The sequence below is a fragment of the Tachyglossus aculeatus genome, chromosome 22, assembly GCF_015852505.1.
Source record: "Tachyglossus aculeatus isolate mTacAcu1 chromosome 22, mTacAcu1.pri, whole genome shotgun sequence".
NCBI classification, from domain to species: Eukaryota; Metazoa; Chordata; class Mammalia; order Monotremata; family Tachyglossidae; genus Tachyglossus; species Tachyglossus aculeatus.
Window position 1 is genome coordinate 15,545,255 of NC_052087.1, and position 21,588 is coordinate 15,566,842.

Consider the following 21,588-nt stretch of genomic DNA (forward strand, 5'->3'; position numbering starts at 1 on the left):
GGCTCTTTGGAAGGAAGGCACCAAAGATACCAAAACATTAATGCATTAATATATTTCAGTTAGTGGCTAGAATTTTTGACAAGCTAAGCAATTGGAAAAGGCTCAGCTTCAACAGCAGTAAACTGAGTGGGAGGACCCTATGACAACTGAAAGATAAAACAGGAAAAGAAATTTAAACTGAGCCATTGCACAAACACAAACAACATACTAGCAGGGAGTAATAAGTTTTCCAACAGTAGCAGCTCTGAGTCTTCCTAAAAATTTACACCTAAGAGGATACAGTAGGTTGCTAATTATGAAGCGAATACTCCTTTGTTGTAATTTGAAAAAAAAAAAGACAATATCCACAATGTCCTTGTAATAGCCCTTTTTTAATTACAATAATAAAGCAGTAATATAGATACTAAGTTAATTAATGATCTTCATATGATATAGCCTTTATGGAAGTACATGTAAACAAGCTTTAATCCCGAAACAAATATTCTGTAGCTCTCATAAACCTTGTCGGGTTATTTGAATAGTACAGCAAGATTTAATAAATGCTGAATTGCTTTCTATTCAATATGATCGTGACTAGGCAGTTGGGTCTGTTTTCCCAAGGTTATGGATTGCTTTGTTCTCTAGCAGCTCCACCTTCTTGTCACTCTTGAGTACCAGATTGTTAAGCATCGCTCTGACTACAGTCAGCACAGGCACTGAATAGCCATCCGCCAACACATTCGGCATGGAACTTAGGAATTTTCTGGCCAGCCATTCCCCTGGGCGGGATTCTTGTCTGTCACATAGCAGGACACTAAAAATACACAAGAAGGACCAGATCAGGTGAACTTGCTTAGGAAATTTCTCCCCCTTCTAGACTGTGAGCCCGTTGTTGGGTAGGGACCGTCTCTTTATGTTGCCAACTTGTACTCCCCAAGAGCTTAGTACAGTGCTCTGCACACAGTAAGCGCTCAATAAATACCATTGAATGAATGAATGAAATACCATCTTCCATTGGGGCAGGAGGTTTGTTGAGGATTTTGAGAAGCAGCCCCTTATGATCTGAACAGATCTGAGGAGCCAAGAAACTGAGGACCATCCCTGGCTCCATGAAAACGAGCAAACTAGAAAAACAGTCCAGGCCTCTGTTGTGTGGTTGAGTTAAAAAATACAAACCCATGACTATTGCTCAATAAAGTTTCACAGTCATTGCAGTACCGCACTCATCTAGGTTTTGGAAAGATTAAGTTGAAGGAAGAAGTTACCTAATTTTAAAAGAAGTTGCCAAGGATCCTGACTGGTACTCAGCCTACCAGTTCAATCTTCAGGACCTACAGTGCTGAGGGTTTTTTTTCCCACCCAATCTCAATTTTCACCCAGGCTTAGACCTGGAAATCCTTAGTCCTCAGGTGGATTTTTAATTTTTTTGATTTTTTTTGGTGGGGAGATGCGGAGTAAAGAACAGGCACTACCTATCAAGAATTTCATTTCTGGAGTAGGGTATGCTTTTAACTTCTGTGATCCCAGCAGTATACACCTACTTTCCAATATCTTGTGATGTTAAAAGGAATAATTATCAACAGCATTTCACTTCAAAATGTTTTTGAATCAATGGGCCAAATTCTTCTACATGCATAAACCACAACAGTTCCTGGGAGTAGTTAGGGTACTTTTTGAAGCAGATGTAAATGTTACAGGGCCCTAGGTAAAACCATTAGGGCATTGAAGCAGTTATTTACTAAATGACACCCTTGTGGCCTAAAAAGGATTGAATCGGCTTCTAAAAGTGCTTAACTTACTCCCAGGGAGTAATTTACACAGTAGGAGACTTTGGCTAAGTAGTAATACTTACGCAGGTCTAAATATTGTGTAGCGATCGAAGTTCAATTCTTCAATTTTGGCTTCCACTTCACCCTACAAAAGCAAAATAAATAATTTCTCCAATATCAAAAACCTCAGTGTGCTTCAGAATGGTTTGTAAACTGATTTCTTGCTTAAAAATAATCAGAATGAAGGCCTCCGAAGCTTCTATCTCTTAAATGACAGATTTTCATTTACACTAGAAGTTCAACCAGAACAAGAACAACATCTGACAAAAGCTACCAACCCAGGCCAACACAGTTAGCTTCCTCCATTTTAGAGTCCCTGAGAAACGAAAGAGTGTCAAATCTGAGAATCAGGGCAATTTTAAAAATCACCCTCTTTATTCCATTTACTAGAGTGGTTTCTGGGATTCTCTAAAACACTCGATAAAAATGTTTTTCAAGCCAAGGTATTGTTTTAGGCATTACTGATCACAGGACCTTGGATTCGGGATCTCACTGACTACCAGTTTTACTGAATTACTCTATACAGAATTTGGTATTGGCATTGCCCAAGAGCTAAAGGAGGCTGAGTTTTCCCTCCTGTTTAACCTTCTTAGACCAGATACTTTAGCTGCTGAAAGTAAATATAGAAGAATCATAAATTGTATGAATGTTAACCAGCGTGAATAAACACAGGGAAGCAGCGTGGCCTAGTGGAAGGAGTTTGGACCTAGGAGTCAGAGGACCTGGGTCCAAATCCTGGCTCTGTCACTTGCCTGCTGTGTGGCTGTGTGAGAGGAGCTCTCCTCCCTCCTCTCAAGTGCTACTCCAGCCACCTGTGCTTCTGACCCCATTCCCTCTCATCTTATGAAATCTCTCACTCCATCCCTTCTCCCCTCCTTAACTTCCATCTTCAACCGCTCACTCTCCACTGGTTCCTTCCCCTTTGCCTACAAACATGCCCATGTCTCTCCCATCCTAAAAAAACCCTCTCTCGACCCCACCTCACCTTCTAGTTATCGCCCCATATCCCTCCTACAATTCCTTTCCAAACTCCTTGAACGAGTTGTCTACACGCGCTGCCTAGAATTCCGCAACAACAACTCTCTCCTCGACCCCCTCCAGTCTGGCTTCCGTCCCCTACATTCCACGGAAACTCCCTCTCAGAGGTCACCAATGACCTTGTGCTTGCCAAATCTAACGGCTCATACTCTGTCCTAATCCTCCTCGACCTCTCAGCTGCCTTCGACACTGTGGACCACCCCCTTCTCCTCAACACGCTATCTGACCTTGGCTTCACAGACTCCGTCCTCTCCTGGTTCTCCTCTTATCTCTCTGGTCATTCTCAGTCTCTTTTGCAGGCTCCTCCTCCCCCTCCCATCCCCTTACTGTGGGGGTTCCCCAAGGTTCAGTGCTTGGTCCCCTTCTGTTCTCGATCTACACGCACTCCCTTGGTGACCTCATTCGCTCCCACGGCTTCAACTATCATCTCTACGCTGATGACACCCAGATCTACATCTCTGCCCCTGCTCTCTCCCCCTCCCTCCAGGCTCACATCTCCTCCTGCCTTCAGGACATCTCCATCTGGATGTCTGCCCGCCACCTAAAACTCAACATGTCCAAGACAGAACTCCTTGTCTTCCCTCCCAAACCCTGCCCTCTCCCTGACTTTCCCATCTCTGTTGACGGCACTACCATCCTTCCCGTCTCACAAGCCCGCAACCTTGGTGTCATCCTCGACTCCGCTCTCTCATTCACCCCTTACATCCAAGCCGTCACCAAAACCTGCCGGTCTCAGCTCCGCAACATTGCCAAGATCCGCCCTTTCCTCTCCATCCATACCGCTACCCTGCTCATTCAAGCTCTCATCCTATCCCGTCTGGACTACTGCATCAGCCTTCTCTCTGATCTCCCGTCCTCGTGTCTCTCCCCACTTCAATCCATACTTCATGCTGCTGCCCGGATTGTCTTTGTCCAGAAATGCTCTGGGCATGTTACTCCCCTCCTCAAAAATCTCCAGTGGCTACCAATCAATCTGCGCATCAGGCAGATTATTTTATTTTGTTAGTATGTTTGGTTTTGTTCTCTGTCTCCCCCTCTTAGTCTGTGAGCCCACTGTTGGGTAGGAACTGTCTCTATATGTTGCCAACTTGTACTTCCCAAGCGCTTAGTACAGTGCTCTGCACACAGTAAGCACTCAATAAATATGATTGATTGATTGGCCTTGGGCAAGCCACTTAACTTCTCTGTGCCTCAGTTCCTGCATCTGGAAAATACAGATCGAATACCTGTTTTCCTTCCTACTTGGACTGTGAGTCCCATGGGGGACCTGATGATCTTGTATCTACCCCAGGGCTTGCTTAATTACAGTGCCTGGCACATAGTAACCGCTTAACGAATGCCACATTCTCGATGTGAATACTTCCTGGGAGTCACAGCTAAGAAGAGCTTTACAGTTTTGTTTTTCGTTTTTTTTCCCAAACTTTGAGGGTGAAAAATAAAAAGTCTGTTTTCACAAATTTCCACCACTCCTGAGTTCGGATCATTTATAATTATTAAAATGAGATCAACTCCCACTTCAATCATGAGCCTAGAAGCACTTGAGGGGAGAAGGAGGGTGCAAGGGAATTACAAGGCAACAGCTTTATAAATAGCTTCTAAATCAATACTTGTGCAGAAAACACAGCCCCCGGCAACACGGTCCCTACAGTTAATAGAAATACAAAGAAGTATTATTACTAACAGTACTACTAATTCACTCTTTCCAGATGAGCCTCATGTATTATTCAGAACAAGAAAGGGAGCCCATGTAAGAAAAGCTCTAGAGAATGAAAAGGAAAACTTGCACAAACCTTAACTTGTAGATACAAAAAACTGCTCCTCTTATTAGCTCCTTTTGAGGACAGCAAGTTGAAATGTTTGCACCCTCCAGCTTTCGCTAACTCTGCTGACTTCAGTACATAATCCCGGTCGACACGGACAAATCCCTCCTGGGGGACAGAAAGGACATGAATGCTATTTCCAAATTACAGAAGGCTAAAAGTACTAATAGTGATAGTATTTGTTAAGTGCTTACTGTGTACGGAGCACTGTACTTAAACTAAGTGCTGGGAGAAAATACATGGGTGGGAATTAAATAGGGTCTCTGTCCCTAGTGGGGCTCATAATCTAAAAAGGACATTATTTGGTTCATTTCCTGGGCTCCTGGGCAATGGAGAGCCAAGGGATGAGCCTCCATCACACACAAAAGGAAAATTACGAGAAACATAGGGTAACAGGAATAAGGACTGGAGGTGGAGATACCATGAGAGAGCCCCGGCCATCGTCGGGAAGACAGGAATCGAAAAAGGTAGAAGACAAAAGATTGAAGGGCTGGGAAGAACAAAGGCTATGGAACCTGTTTGGGTTTACCTTTCCTTTGACTCTACCACTCTTATTTTCTCTCCTGAGCTTTCCTGATCTTTCTTTAACCCTTCTACGTGCAGGCTGTAAGACCACTGAGGTAGGACTATGGCTTTGGCACCTGGCAGACACTCGATAAATGTCAAACAAGAGAAACATCTGGGGAGCTGAGAAAAGAATCAGAAGCAAAGTGTCAAGGGGGAAATGGCCCAGGAGGTGGAGTCCTGAAAATGAACAAAGGAAGAGTATGGAGACACACCAGTCACCAACATAATCCAACTTCAGGGCCAGGGCTGCTTGGTGACACATAGAGGAGTCTCAGACAGTCAGACAGCCTCAAAACAGTAAAGAAAAAAAATAGTATGTATTTACCCCATGACTTTCAAATTTAGATTTTACACTGATAGTGAGGTCTATCTGGAGATTTATCATCTGCAGACTGGCTGGTTTGTTGCGAGAATTGTTTTCAGCGAAGTAGTATCATAAACACATTTCCACAATGCTCGGGACCCTTGTGACCAATGACCAAGTTAGTTTAGATAAATACCTTTTCCTTAGAGAGAAAACCCAATATTATCCTCTATGACCAAGGCTTATTGAACTGTCCATTTCTGTTTTTATAAATGGTGATACACCTGCTTTTTGCTCAATCAAGACTTCACTGCGGCTGCAGGGGTGAAGCAGCTAGAAGCAGGCCTGGCTGCTGGGACTGAACCATCGGTGGTGAAGGTTTCTGGCAAAGGGCTTTTTGGGTGGTGGACAAGCTCAGTGGGAATCCTGTACATAGCTGGCTAATGCGGGGAGCAGAGATCACAGCGGCTACTGAGGCAACTTGGCAACGTCTGTGGATGTATGATACTCCAACCCAACCACGGCCATAAACGCATAAATTTTGTGCACGCATTTCAGCGTGCTGCACTCAGGCCCACCTAATGAGTTGGTGCACCCACTGCCTTAATAATTGTGATGTGTTAAGTCCTTATTTTGTGCCATATCTGTAATTTTATTTATCTACATTGATGTCTATCTTCCCACCTCTAGACTGTAAGCTCATTGTGGGCAGGGAGTGTGACTGTTTATTGTTGTATTGAACTCTCCCAAGCACTTAGTACAGTGCTCTGCACACAGTAAATATGACTGAATGAATGGATGAATGCCAAGAACTCTACCAGGCACTGGGTTAGAAAAATAACTATCTGGTTGGATAGAATCCCTGTCCCAGTCCAAAGGGGAGGGTGAACAGGCACTGAATCCCCATTTTACAGATGAGGAAACTGAGGCTCAGAGAAATTAAGTGACTTGCCTAAGGTCTCAGAGCAGGGAAGCAGTGGAGCCGGGATTAGAACCCCGGTCCCCTGATCCCCAGACCTGTACCCCTTCCACCAGGCCACGTGCCCTAGGGGGAAAGACCAGCAGGGCTGACAGAGTGCAAATGGCACTGCCGAAACTTCTGTCATCATGCTTTATTCTTTTTCATGGGTTCACGGTCCCAGAGTCTTTGGGACTGGGCTGAGACTCAACTGTCATTTACAATGGGAGATGCCACTAAAGGCATCATCAGGAGGTGATTCCGCCCAATCAGAACTGCATCCCAAATGGATATTTGGAAAAAGAAATCAAGTCTCAAATTTGAAAGTTTATTTTCAATTGCACCTGACAAAAACAAACTTTAGAGTGCTCGCTCCGCTGTCCCTCCAGTTAAAACGTAAGTTTGGTTTTTGTGGCCCCGCAAGCAAAGCTTACCATTAAACCAGATGCTTTTTTCTAAAATAAAATCTCTAAGGTAGTTTGTGAAATTTAAGTCCTGTTTTTTAGGGGTGCTATTTTAGAAGGATTATTTATAGTTGTGTGTGTTAAGTCTCCCCCCCCCCCCCCATAATCAACTTCTTTAAAAAAGATTCAACCAATCAAAAATCACCGACGCCGTCTCTCAGTTAATCCAAGGCCTGCAAAGGGATAATTTGATTAAACTGAGACCCTAATTTATTTGGCTTTAGTTCTGGATCAACCTCCTTTTAATAGAGTGCTGTCGTCGCCAATTGTTTGATGAAAATTAAAGTGACATAAATACCATGGGACTTTTTCAATCTGATTAGTCAGCTAATGCACATCAATACTACCCCAGCCATCAGGCTGTGGCGTCCTTCCTTTCACCCGCCTCCCTAACAACTGACAACCTCTCCTCGGAGAACGAGCACCCACGCTGCCGCTAAGACCCCCACACTCTGACCCATCATCCCTGCTCAATGGGCCCAGTTTGACAAGGTGCCTATACCTTTCTCCAATGCCGTTCTCCGGACAAAGCTAAATATTGTTTTATTAGCAATCAATAGCCTGTTAATCCGAAACGATTTCACAAATCCGCTGAGCTCTCAAGCTGATTATAAACACTTATTTTTCTAAGCCCACTCGATTTGGAATTTCTCTTCCCCTGACACCGATGCGAGGCTTTCTAGCTGGGGAGTGAAGCGTCCAAAGGAAAAAGAAGTTGAAATCCTTTTAATGTCGCGTTTAACTGCTCATCAATGATTCTGAGAGGCTTATACATCCAACTTTAATGTGGGCCTTTGTTTCGAAGCCAGAGTCTAGCTAGCAATTCCTCTCTTTCGAGTAGGGAAGACTCTATGTACTAATGACAAGAGATGCCAAATCAAGAAATTTGTCTTTCAAACCAACATAGATTTAGCTCAACATGCCACAGATGGGAGAATGGAGGCTTGGGAATGAAGGCAGCACACAGGCCACTTTCCAGAAATATATCTTTTTAAAATTTCACTGGTCTAGAAGCCTGTTAATTTAGTCAGTGACAAAGTCCTCTGAGTGCATTGCTTTGTCACTTAGCTCCCATATAAGAACCACACTACTAATATAAGGGCTTACGATGGCAGAAGCTGCCCCTCAATCCTAACCTCCTTTTTCCAGAAGAAAAACTTCTTTGTAAGAATAGTAGTAGAAACAATAATAATAATAACATTTGAGACCTAAGTGCTTGGAAAGTGACACACTCTCTGCTCCCAAGGAGCTTAAACGCTAATGAGAAACAGACATGAAAGCCTTTACAAACGGAGTAATCATCATCATCATCATCAATCGTATTTATTGAGCGCTTACTATGTGCAGAGCACTGTACTAAGCACTTGGGAAGTACAAACTGGCAACAGAGACAGTCCCTACCCAACAGTGGGCTCACAGTCTAAAAGGGGGAATCGAAATAAATATCTGAATGTTCAATTGAATAAATGTAAACACACAATTGCTGAGGTTAGGTATATAAATTTCAAAAGTGCTAGATATGGCTGTAGAGTTTCTCTGACCTGCGATGCTGGAAATTAATAGAGGAAGGTTTGTAGGAAGAGGTGGATCTTTCAGACTGAGATTGGAAAAGGGTGTTCCAAGCTGAGGGAATTGAGGCTGGAAAGTCAAGAGCAAGGTACAGTTAGAAGGTGACCGAACAAAAAAAATATGCAAAATCAGGTTAATTGGTGGAACCTTGAATCCAATTGTGAGAAGTTTTGCCTGATGCAGAGGAGCACTGAAAGCTAGTGGAGGGCTTTGAGGAGCGAAGGGATGCGTGCCAAACGATGCTTCAAAAAGATGTTCCATACAGCGTGGCTCTGAGAAGCAGCATGGCTCAGTGGAAAGAGCACGGGCTTGGGAGTCAGAGGACATGGATTCTAATCCCGGCTCTGCCACTTGTCTGCTGTGTGACCTTGGGCAAGCCACTTAACTTCTCTGTGCCTTAGTTACCTCATCTGTTAAATGGGGATTAAGACTGTGAGCCCCATGTGGGACAACCTGATTACCTTGTCTCTACCCCAGTGCTTAGAACACTGCTTGGCACATAGTAATTGCTTAAAAAATACCATAATCACCATCATCATACAGTGGCGTATAACACAGATTGAAGAAGGGACAGGCTGCAGACAGGGAAATGAGGCTGATAGAACAGTCTAGTCTTGCTATGATTAGCGCTTGTATCCGAGTAATAACTGTCTAAATGGAGAGAAAGGGAAGATCTGGGCTATGCTAGGTATGAAGAACAGGCAGGATTTGAAAGTTGAATGTGGAGGATACGAAGGAGTCAAGGAAGAAGTCGAGGTTGCAGGCTTCGGGGCAGGAACAATGTTGGTGTATTGACTGAGGTAGGAAAGTTAGAAGACTGAACTTGTGGGCAGGGATTGTCACTGTCTGTTTTATTGTACTTTCCCAAGCGCTTAGTACAGTGCTCTACACATAGTAAGCGCTTAATAAAAATGATTGAATGATTTAGGAGAGAAGTAGTTCAGTTTTAAATGTTACACGGTTGAGGTACCAGCGGCACCTTCAAATGGAGATGTTCTTGATGGGGGCCCTCATGCCCCATGGAAATGTTGCAGATATTGTTTGAATGTACGCGGTCCTGTTGCCATATCTGGTATGGGCCTTAGACCCTGCAGCCCCCTGGCTGGGTACGGGAACCAAACCACATAAGGAGATAGACTCTGCCCAGCTCTGTACCAAATCTGCACCAATCCAGTCCCCACTGTTTTCAAATCTACCAATCATTGTGATCAGCAACAGCGGTATATATACCCATTGTATTGGGCACTCGGGGCCCTTTCCCTTAAGGAAATGAGCCCACCGGGTGCGTTACCCCCTATTGGGTCTTCGGGGCCTTTTCCCTTAAGGAAATGAGCCCGCCGGGTGCATTCCCCCCATTCGGTCTTCGGCCTTACCAATAAAACTTTATTAAAACTTTCGGCAGTCACACGCTCTCTAATTCTTTAGTTGCCCGGTGACTTGGTGGCCATCCGGAATAACCGCCCCCATCATTCTGGGGGCAAGGAGATATGCAGTATGATTGTGGGAGGGCAACATGGCTTAGTGGAAAGAGCATAGGATTTAACACTGGGTGGGGCAGTGCCCCATGACCCTGGTTTGAATTCCGGCTGTGCTACTGCCCTAGCATGTCATAATTTCCGAGCCTGCAGAGAAGATGCAAAAATGCAGGCAAATCACACATATCAAGCCATAGACTTAGCATGTGCCCACACTACTGCTGTTTTTAACTAGCAACATAATTCCTCTTCAAATTGGGAATAAAATAGATTGTGAGCCCTCTGTGTGAAAGAGACTGGGGCCAATCACAAAACCTTGCATCTATGCTAGGGCTTATCACATATACAATGATTAAATGCCTTAGTTATTTATTAATTAGGTGTTGGTTACAAATTAGCCTAGAGGTAGATTTGGGAGTCCACATATATAGAATAAAGGGGAATTCTAATTCTTTGTAGGCTAATTTTACTGGATTTTACTAAAATTACTGATTAACTAGTCAATTAGTAGAAAGAACACATACAGAGGAGTCCTGGGCTTCAGTCTCATCTATGCCTTTTACCTGCTAGGTGATCCTGGTAAATCACTTAAGCCTCTAAGGGAATCAGTAATGGTCTAGTGGAAAGAGCAAGGGTTTGGGAGTCAGAAGTCCTGGAACCTAATCACAGCTACTATCACGCAGCTATTATCACTTGCCGCTGTGTGACCTTGGGCAAGTCAGTTTCCTCAACCATAAAATGGGAAATCTATAGGTGTTCTCCCTCCTACTTAGACTGTGAGCTCCATGTGGGGCAGGGACTGCATAGGACCTGATTATCCGGTATCTAACCCAATGCCAAGAACAGTATTTGACACATAGTAAGTACTTAACAAATGCCTTAAGTAGTCGAAACCATGAAGAGGGGAATGAGAGAATAATTGGAGTTAGTCAATGTGAAAGGGCCTTGGCAAAAGTGTAAATGCTTTATATGCTGAAGGAATTATTTCATCAGTACCTGATAAACAGGAATTGAGGACTGCTGCCAAAATGTACAGGAAACCAAACTGATCACAACTCAAAATGCTATCCTTTCTCTGCTAGGGGCAAGTGGGTAAAGGAAGGCTGGCCCATAGTTCTGATGTTCCTTTCAGCAAAGAAAGGGTCTTTCCGAGGCTCGCAATCCTCTCTGTAAACTCCAGGAGCTCACTCTGATCACATCTCTGCTAAGGCTTTTGCTGGCTCCTCAATCAAGCCCTGCAGGTTGAGCCGTAAAATAAAGAGGCTTACTGATAATACACAGCCAAACCCAGTATTTCATGCGATAATACGCTAGGGTGTATGTTTCCTTTTATTTTTATTTAATTTGAAGAGGAATTATGTTGCTAGTTAAAAACAGCAGTAGTGTGGGCACACACCAAGTCCACGGCTTGATCCAAACGTTCTGCCTGCATTTTTGCATCTGGCACCTATTCATCTCTGCAGTAGCTAGAAAATGAATGCAGAGCACTGGGGAATAGAATAATGCAGATATAATCCTTACAGTGCCTGAGAAGAATCACAAGTCACCAAAGATAGACTCGTATATATGTCACCAACAATCACTTATGGAATCTAATCCAGAGACTCTTCCTTATGGGACCACACTGTGACTAGACCATAATGTGTCAACTTCTACAAACTCACTAACTCTGACTGAAAATTATGCTCCAGAGTGGCACTGGGGGCCAGCTATGTGCAAAACACTGCCTTAGTGTAAAATCACAGAGCTGAGAGAAAGGGAAGGCAGATTTCTATGTCTTTCAATCAATCATATTTATTGAGGGCTTACTGTGTGCAGGGCTCCATACTAAGCACTTGGGAGAGTACGACAACGATACAACAGACACATTCCCTGTCAACATCAAGCTTACGGTCTTGAGGGAGAGACGGACATTAATATAAGTCAATTATGGATATGTACATAAGTGCTGTGGGGTGGTGAGTAAAGTGAGCAAGATAGGGTGACTCAGAAGGGAGTGGGAAGAGAGGAAATGAAGGCTTAGTTAGGAAAGACCTCTTGGAGATGTGCCTTCAAAAAGGTTTTGAAATTGCGTGTGAAAAGGGAGGACGTTCCAGGCCAGAGGCAGGATGTGAGCAAGAGGTCAGAGATGAGACAGATGAGACTGAGATAAAGTAAGTAGGTTGGCATTAGAGGAGTGAAGTGTGTGGGGTGGGTTGCACTAGGACACTAGCGAGGTGAGGTAGAAGGGGACATGGTGATTGAGTGCTTTTAAGCTGATGGTTTAAAGTTTTTGTTCAATATGGAAGTGGATGGGCACCCACTGGAGGTTCTTGACAAGTGGGGAAGCATGGACTGAACATTTTTCTAGAAGAATGATCTGGGCAACAGAGCGAAGTATGGACTAGTATGGGGAGAGACAGGAGGCAGGGAGGTCATCATGGAGGCTGATATAGTAATCAAGATGGGATAGGATAAATGCTTGGATTAACAGGTAGCAGTTTGGATGGAAAGGAAAGGTTGGATTTCAGAAATGTTGTTAAGGTCAAACAGACAGGATTGAAAATCTGGGTTGAATGAGAGAGAGGAGTCAAGGCTAACACCAAGGTTAAGGGCTTGTGAGACAGAAAGAATGGTGGTGCCACGTACAGTGATGGAAAAGTTGGGGGGAAGACAGGGTTTGGGTGGGAGGATAAGGAGTTCTGTTTTGGACATGTTAAATTTGAGGTGATGGCAGGAGGAAATGTAAGACCGCAGAGAGGGAGAGAGAGCAGGGCTGGAGATGCAGATTTGGGAATCATCCGCAAAGAGGTGGTAGTTGAAGCCACGGGAGCGAATGAGTTCTCCAAGGGACGGATGTAGATGGAGAACAGGAGGAGACCCAGAACTGAACCTTGAGGGACATCAACAGTTCGGGGGTAGGAGACGGAGGAGAAGTCCACAAAAGAGACTGAAAACAAGCGGCCAGAAAGATAGGAAGAGAACCTATGTGTTGCCGAATTGTACTTTTCAAGTGCTTAGTACAGTGCTCTGCACACAGTAAGCACTCAACAAATATGATTGAATGAATGAATGAATGAACCAGGAGCAGGCAGTGTCAGGGAAGCCCAGGTTGGATATTGTTTCCAGAAGTGGGCGGTCGATAGTGACAAAGGCAGTGGAGCGGCCGAGGAGGATTAGTAAGGAGTAGAGGCCATTGGATTTGGCCAGAAGGAGATCATTGGTGCCCACTGATAGCTTGATTTCTGTGGTGTGAAGGGGACAGAAGCCAGATTAGAGGGAGTCAAGGAGAGAATTGGAGAAAAGGAACTTGATATAGCAAGTACAGACCAGTCACTCAAGGAGTATGGAGAGGAATGATAGGTGGGAGATAGGGTGATAACTGGAGGAAGCTTTATGGTCAAGGGAGGGTTTTTTAACGTAGAGGAGACATGAGCATGTTTGAGCATGTCTTTATTCCTAGGGACCCATCTGGAATAGAGTTCATCAAGAAGTCACTATTGGAATTATAAAGAACAAATGGAGAGGCAGGAAGCTACTGAAATACATTTCATTTCTGAGCAAAAATGCTGCAGTACCTTGAGAACACAAGGGTTTTTTTTTAGGTCATCTTCTATTCACTTCTTCCAAAACAGTGTTAAACACCTATTACAAGGTTGGATTTTCTAAAATGCATAGGTCTAAAAATGTGCCCGATGTCAGCAGGATTATAATTGCATCATTTTTAAAGTATGATGAGATTTCTAAGGTACATTTTATGTCAGTTTTGTTTGTCTAATTTAGACAGTAAATTTCTAGGGCTTTATTATCCTCAACTGAGGATAATAACTGAGGATCTGAACAGATAAACACTTTACATTTAATTATACATTAGGGAAGAGGTATTAACTTTTCCAGGCCACAATGGTGCCATTTATCACGTAACTGCTTCAGTGGACTAAATTAGTATGCATCTTCCCCATTGCCTAATTTACACACAGGATTAGTTTCCTGGTTTAGTCAATCAATACTATTTATTCAGTATTTAGCATGCACAGAGCACTGTACTAAGCACAAGGGAGAGTACAATTAGTAAACATGATCCCTCCTCTCAATCCACAATCTAGGGGGAGCGCAGGCACTATACTCAATTACAGGTAGATGGAAGCAGAAGTATAAAGGTATGTATACCTTACAGGGGGACACAAATACCTAAATGCTTTGGTGAGAAATGCTGGAGTGGGAGACAGGAGGTTAATCAGGGCAGGCCTCCTGGAGGAGATGTAATTTCATAAAGGCTTTGACAAAGGGATGAGAAGTGGTATGCGGAATGTCAAGGGGAGAATTCCAGAGAGGGAAGGTGTTAGAGAACGGCAGCAGAAGAGACGAGGTAGGAAACTAATTCAATTTATAGTTTAAAACTAAAAAACATCTGGGCATGGCTCTAAATCCTGATAATTTAGAGAAGCCCACACCCTGCCAAGAAAAATAGTTTGGAACATCTCTCCAACGGAAGAACAATTCAGGAGCAAACAGAATAGAAGACCAACTGGGGTTCAGAACAGCTTCCTTTCAAGGGTTTTTCTGAAAAGCCTTCAATCTGGAAAGTTGAAAGCTGAGTTGATACGACTGATATCAACAAATTAATGAACCAATTAATCCATCCATGCTATTTATCGAGTGTTAGGAAGAATAGGGAGCAAGGCATTGCTTTTCACCCAATCTCACATCAGTTTAAAGGGGAGTGGGGCAATGAAGCTTGAAGTCAGTGGTTTAAAACAAATAATATGGAAGCGCTTCTTCACAGTGGATGGTAAGCATTGGAATTTATTAACGTATTAACTTATGAAGTGGTACAGGCCCAAAACACCCCTAGGTTCAAGAAGGTTTTGCATAAGTTCATATATGAGAGGTCCATATTAGGTTCCAAGAGGGAAAGCTAGGGGTGTTAATAATCCATTAATTTTTCATTTGGATATTAAAAAGGGAGCTCATCACAGGATTCCAGCATCAAAAATGGCACATCAGGCTGGACAGACATCTCATCTGACCCACCAATGCCATTTCTTTTGTAAATCAGCAGACTAATGGTTACTATGCTTCCTCAGCTAGAGGTATATAATTTGCATTTGTCTGGCAAATTGGCAAATAATCACAGAAAGTTTTACAGATGAGAATACTATGGGTGTATTGACAGCATTCCTCTCATGTTTTTTTAATAGGGAATCCAAGCCAACAATGGGCTAGCTTCTTACTATGCAGCATGGCATAGTGGATAGAGCATGGGCCTGGGCATCAGAAGGTCATGGGTTCTAATCCCAGCTCTGCCACTTGTCTGCTGTGTAACCTTGGGCAAGTCACTTCACTTCTCTGTGCCTCAGTTACCTCATCTGTAAAATGGGGATTAAGAATGTGAGCCCCATATGGGACAGGGACTGTGTCCAACCTGATTTGCTTGTATCCACACTAGTGTTTAGTATCGTGCCTGGCATACAGTAAGTGCTTAACACATACCACAATTATTACTGTTATTTTACAGAAAACTACACAAAAAAGTAAAAGGGTAGGCAAGTACAGTATTGAGGTATGATGAGGCTGTCTCACCGGTGCAAAGAGAAGAGAGGGTGTATGGAAAGGGAAGAAAAAGTAATTCGGGGAAGAAAAGTATCACTGAAATTTTCTGCCACTCAATGTCAATTTAAAATTTTCTACTTTACCGAGCCTGCTTTGGCTTTAGTGGTCCCCAGGCAACAGAATCCAACATCATGGCCTTGAAATGCTGAGGAATGTTCATCCAATTTCTCAAAGTCCACTACTTCTTGAATCTAAACCACACAGAAAAGAGAATTCTTGGAATTATTAAAAACCATACTCATTTTAAAGAACACTCCAGAAATGCCCAAAAGCTGCTCATCCTAAAAAACACTACTACTTCAAGAAGCTGTGACCCATGAAAGAAAAGGACTATTTATAGTTACAAAATTAAAATCCCTCCCTAAAAGATGATGCCTTTATTCTTGGCAATGACCCTATTATTATCCCAAACCATTTCAGCTCAGCCATTTGAAGGGTGAAGAGTTCTGTTTTTTCCAAAATTTTCCCCGAGAATCCATAGGATTGAGCGCTCCCAAGTGCCTAGTGAAAGTGAGGCAAGATTAGCTGTGTCGGCATATCCCATAAGCTGTATCTTTTAAATAAAACCCAATCACTTGCTTTTCTTGGGTCACTAGGATCAGACATGACTTTTGTTTATTTTCTTCCCCAGGTAAGATATATAAGACATGATATGAAATGGCATTAACTGCATAGGCAGAATTAGGTAAACTGTTACAAAAGTCTACTTCCCTTAGTACCTCCACGACTGTAGTGAGGTGGGTTTCCTTTAGGCCTCTATTTAGAGATTAATTTCTCTAATTTCAATTTCTTAAAATTACTAAAAATCAAAAGGGAGAACGCCTACTCTTCCACCCGACGGCCAAAGGTGTCCAATCCCACATCATACCACGTTTTTATAGGCTTCCTCTTCAAAGTTCAGTACTCTCCGTCCAATGAGGGTGACCTTAGAAAATAACTGCCAGTTCAAGATTTCTTTCAAGAGCACTCTGCCAGTTTCTCCTGAGGCACCCAGAATAAAGACAGATTTATTCTGCATCTTGAATTCTTCCCGGAGGTTCCGCATGTCCTCCGTGGTGGCCATTCTGCTGGACAAAATACCCAACACAGATAACTCCAGATCCCCAAAATACTTTATTGGCCTTAACTTTTAGACTGTGAGCCCACTGTTGGGTAGGGACTGTCTCTATATGTTGCCAACTTGTACTTCCCAAGCGCTTAGTACAGTGCTCTGCACACAGTAAGCGCTCAATAAATACGATTGATTGATTAACTCCGGCTGCGACCAAATCCTATGGCGCTAAACTTTCTCAAGCCGTGGGAGTGGGGGGACAGCGTGGCTTAATGTTAAATGTATGGGACTAGGAACCAGGAGCACAGGGTTATAATCTCAGCTCCAATCAAGGGTATTTATTGGGCACTTACTGCGTGCAGAACACTGTACTGAGCTCTTGGGAAAGTACACTACAACAGAGTTGGTACACACCATCCCTGACCCATCTACATTCATTCAATCGTATTTATTAAGCACTTACTATGTGATGAGCAGCATACTATTCACTTGGGAAAGTAGAATACAAGAATAAACAGTGACATTCCCTGCTCACAAGGAGTTTACAGTCTAGGGAGGAGAGTCCACCATTTTCTTTCTCTGTGACCTTGAACAAATGCTTGTCCTGTGTGCCTCAGTTTCCTCATCTGTAAAAGGGGATTAAAAAACCTGTTTTCCCTTCCTTCTGCGTCCAACCTGATTATCCAGTATGCACCCCAGCACAGAGAAAGGGCTTCAAAAGTCCCATTCCTACTGAGGCTGACAGCTCGTTGCAGGAATGCATCCGTGTGTTGTTCTATCGTACTCTCCCAAGCCCTTGGTACCATGCTTTGCATAAAGAAGCAGCATGGCTTAGTGGAAACAGCACGGGCTTGGGAGTCAGAGGTCGCGGGTTCAAATCCTGTCTCCACCACTTGTCAGCTTGGGTGACTTTGGTTAAGTGACTTAACCTCTCTAGGCCTCGGTTACCTCATCTGTAAAATGGGGATTAAGACTGTGAGTCCCACGTGGGACAACCCAATTACCTTGTATTATTATTATTATTATGGTATTTGTTAAGTGCTTACTGTGTGCCAGGCACTGTACTAAACGCTGGGATACATACAAGCAGATCAGGTTTGACACAGTCCCTGTACCTTGTGGGCTCATGGCCTCAATCCCCATTTTACAGATTTTACACCCGAGGCACAGAGAAGTGAAGGGACTTGACCACGGTCACAAGGCAGACAAGTGGCGGAGTCGGGATTAGAACCCACGACTTTCTGACCCCCAGACCCGGGCTCTACCCATTCATTCAATAGCATTTATTGAGCACTTACTATGTGCCGAGTACTGAACTAAGCCCTTGACCACTACGCCATGTAATAATAATGGCATTTATTAAAGCGCTTACTATGTGCAAGGCACTGTTCTAAGTGCTGGGGTGGATACAAGGTAATCAGATTGTCCCACGTGGGGCTCACTGTCTTAATCCCCATTTTACAGATGAGGTATCAGGCACAGAGAAGTGAAGTGACTTGCCCGAAGTCACACAGCTGACAAGTGGTGGAGCGGAATTTGAACCCATGACCTCTGACTCCAAAGCCCGGGCTTTTTCCACTGAGCCACGCTGCAACCCCAGTGCTTGGCACATGGTAAGCGCTTAACAAATACCGTCATTAATCAATCAATCAATCATACTTATTAAGCGCTTACTGTGTGCAGAGCACTGTACTAAGCGCTTGGGAAGTACAAGTTGGCAACATATAGAGACGGTCCCTACCCAACAGTGGGCTCACAGTCTAGAAGCGCTTAGAACAGTGCTCTGCACATAGTAAGCGCTTAACAAATGCCATTGTTATTATTATTATTATAGAAGGGGGAGACAGAGAACAAAACCAAACATATTAACAAAATAAAATAAATAGAATAGATATGTACAAACAAAATAAATAAATAGAGTAATAAATGCATACAAACATATACACATATATACAGGTGCTGTGGGGAAGGCAAGGAGGTAAGGCAGGGGGGTGGAGAGGGGGAGGAGGGGGAGAGGAAGGAGGGGGCTCAGTCTGGGAAGGCCTCCTGGAGGAGCTGAGCTCTCAGTAGGGCCTTGAAGGGAGGAATATTGTTATTATTATCTACAGGAAGCGCTCAATAAATACACTGAATGAATGAATGGCAGTTTAACACTTCCACTGCCGTAGGCAGTTGCCGGGCAAAGGAAACTGCTGTGTCAGTGGGCCAAGGCGGCGGTCCAGTGGCCGGGGATGCGGGATCCCCCCTCCCATCCATCCTCCTGCCTCTCCCCACTTAAGTCTATACTTCACGCTGCTGCCTGGATTATCTTTGTGCAGAAACGCTCTGGGCATGTTACTCCCCTCCTCAAAAATCTCCAGTGGCTACCAATCAATCTGCGCATCAGGTAGAAACTCCTCACCCTGGGCTTCAAGGCTGTCCATCACCTCGCCTCCTCCTACCTCACCTCCCTTCTCTCCTTCTCCAGCCCAGCCCGCACCCTCCGCTCCTCTGCCACTAACCTCCTCACTGTCCCTCATTCTCGCCTGTCCCGCCAGCGACCCCCGGCCCACATCCTTCCTCTGGCCTGGAATGCCCTCCCTCTGCACATCCGCCAAGCTAGCTCTCTTCAATCAATCAATCAATCAATCATATTTATTGAGCGCTTACTGTGTGCAGAGCACTGGACTAAGCGCTTGGGAAGTACAAGTTGGCAACATATAGAGACAGTCCCTACCCAACAGTGGGCTCACAGTCTAAAAGGGGGAGACAGAGAACAAAACCAAACATACAACAAAATAAAATAAATAGAATAGATATGTACAGGTAAAATAAATAGAGTAATAAATATGTACAAACACATATACATACAGGTGTATACATATATATATACCTTCCTTTCATTCATTCGATTGAATATGATTGATGGATTAATTCATTCATTCAATCGTATTTATTGAGCGCTTACTGTGCTCTGCATACGGTAAGCGCTCAATAAATACGACTGAATGAATATAGCTTTAATTCTATTTGTTCTGATGATTTTGACACCTGTCTACTTGTTTAGTTTTGTTGTCTGTCTCCCCCTTCTAGACTGTGAGCCCGCTGTCGGGTAGGGCCCGTCTCTAGATGTTGCCAACTTGGACTTCCCAAGCACTTAGTCCAGTGCTCTGCACACAGTAAGCACTCAATAAATACGACTGAATGAATATAGCTTTAATTCTATTAGTTCTGATGATTTTGACACCTGTCTACGTGTTTTGTTTCGTTGTCTGTCTCCCCCTTCTAGACCGTGAGCCCGCTGTCGGGTAGGGCCCGTCTCTAGTTGTTGCCAACTTGGACTTCCCAAGCGCTTAGTGCAGTGCTCTGCACACAGTAAGTGCTCAATAAATACGACTGAATGAATATAGCTTTAATTCTATTTATTCTGATGGTTTTGACACCTGTCTATGCGTTTTGTTTCGTTGTCTGTCTCCCCCTTCTAGACTGTGAGCCCGCTATCGGGTAGGGACTGTCTCTAGATTTTGCCAACTTCTGCTTCCCAAGCGCTTAGTACAGTGCTCAGCACACAGGAGGCGCTCAATAAATACGACTGAATGAATGACTGACTGAATGGTCCCACCAACGCCCCCCGGGGCGCGAGCGCCCCCCCCGCGGCCGGCCGCGCCGCTACCCGGAGCCGGGCCGCGCCCCCGCCGAAGCAGCGCCACCACCAGGCCGAGCCCCGCAGCGCAGCGCCCACCCGCAGCGGGGCGACCCCCCGACCGACCTCGCGCGGACACAACCTGCGCTTCGTCCAGCCCGGTGCCCACTGCGCAGGCGCGCTCCGGCCAGCCCTGTGCCCACTGCGCAGGCGCGCTCCGCCACCGCCCCCTGCCGCATAGATGAGGGCGGGGCCCGCCACGCCTTAGAGCCTTGGCAGGTTTAGAGACTTTTGGATCTATTTCCTTCTCTTTTTTTAATAATAATAATAATAATAATAATAATAATAATAATAATAATAATAATAATAATAATAATATTTGTTAAGCCCTTACTATGTGCTAAGCACTAATAATAATAATGATGGTATTTGTTAAGCCCTTACTATGTGCCAAGCACTGTTCCCAGCACTGGGGTAATAATAATAATGGTATTTGTTAAGCTCTTACTATGTGCTAAGCACTAATAATAATAATAATGATGGTATTTGTTAAGCCCTTACTATGTGCCAAGCACTGTTCTCAGCGCTGGATAATAATAATGATGATATTTGTTAAGTGCTTACTATGTGCCAAGCACTGTTCCCAGCACTGGGGTAATAATAATAATAATAGTATTTGTTAAGCGCTTACTATGTGCTAAGCACTAATAATAATAATGATGGTATTTGTTAAGCCCTTACTATGTGCCAAGTACTGTTCTCAGCGCTGGATAATAATAATGATGATATTTGTTAAGTGCTTACTATGTGCCAAGCACTGTTCCCAGCACTGGGGTAATAATAATAATAATAATGGTATTTGTTAAGCCCTTACTATGTGCTAAGCACTAATAATAATAATGATGATGGTATTTGTTAAGCCCTTACTATGTGCCAAGCACTGTTCCCAGCGCTGGATAATAATAATGATGATATTTGTTAAGTGCTTACTATGTGCCAAGCACTGTTCCCAGCACTGGGGTAATAATAATAATAATAATGGTATTTGTTAAGCGCTTACTACGTGCTAAGCCCTGTTCTTAGCGCTGGATAATAATAATGATGGTATTAGTTAAGCGCTTACTATGTGCAAAGCACTGTTCTAAGCGCTGGGTATGTGCCAAGCACTGTTCTCAGCACTGGATAATAATGATGATGGTATTTTTTAAGTGCTTACTATGTGCAAAGCACTGTTCTAAGCTCTGGATAATAATAATGATGGTATTTTTTAGGAGCTTGCTATGTGCCAAGCACTGTTCTCAGCACTGGATAATAATAATG

At 43.8% G+C, this 21,588-nt stretch overlaps 1 protein-coding gene across 2 annotated transcripts; it reads right to left on the minus strand.

The window, feature by feature from the left end:
* Nucleotides 1-350: 350 nt before the first annotated feature.
* Nucleotides 351-20,448, minus strand: HTATIP2 (HIV-1 Tat interactive protein 2). Of its 2 annotated transcripts, none has more exons than XM_038764498.1 (6): nucleotides 20,395-20,448; nucleotides 16,464-16,659; nucleotides 15,679-15,786; nucleotides 4,637-4,774; nucleotides 1,832-1,893; nucleotides 351-793 (listed from the first exon to the last, which is right to left on the minus strand). In XM_038764498.1, the coding sequence occupies exons 2-6, from the start codon at nucleotides 16,656-16,658 to the stop codon at nucleotides 574-576; spliced, it is 723 nt and encodes a 240-aa protein (XP_038620426.1). In that variant the 5' UTR covers nucleotide 16,659; nucleotides 20,395-20,448; the 3' UTR covers nucleotides 351-573. The 2 variants fall into 2 exon arrangements, with proteins under 2 accessions (XP_038620426.1, XP_038620427.1); XM_038764499.1 differs by having other exon boundaries at nucleotides 16,464-16,662; nucleotides 20,395-20,409.
* Nucleotides 20,449-21,588: the final 1,140 nt, after the last annotated feature.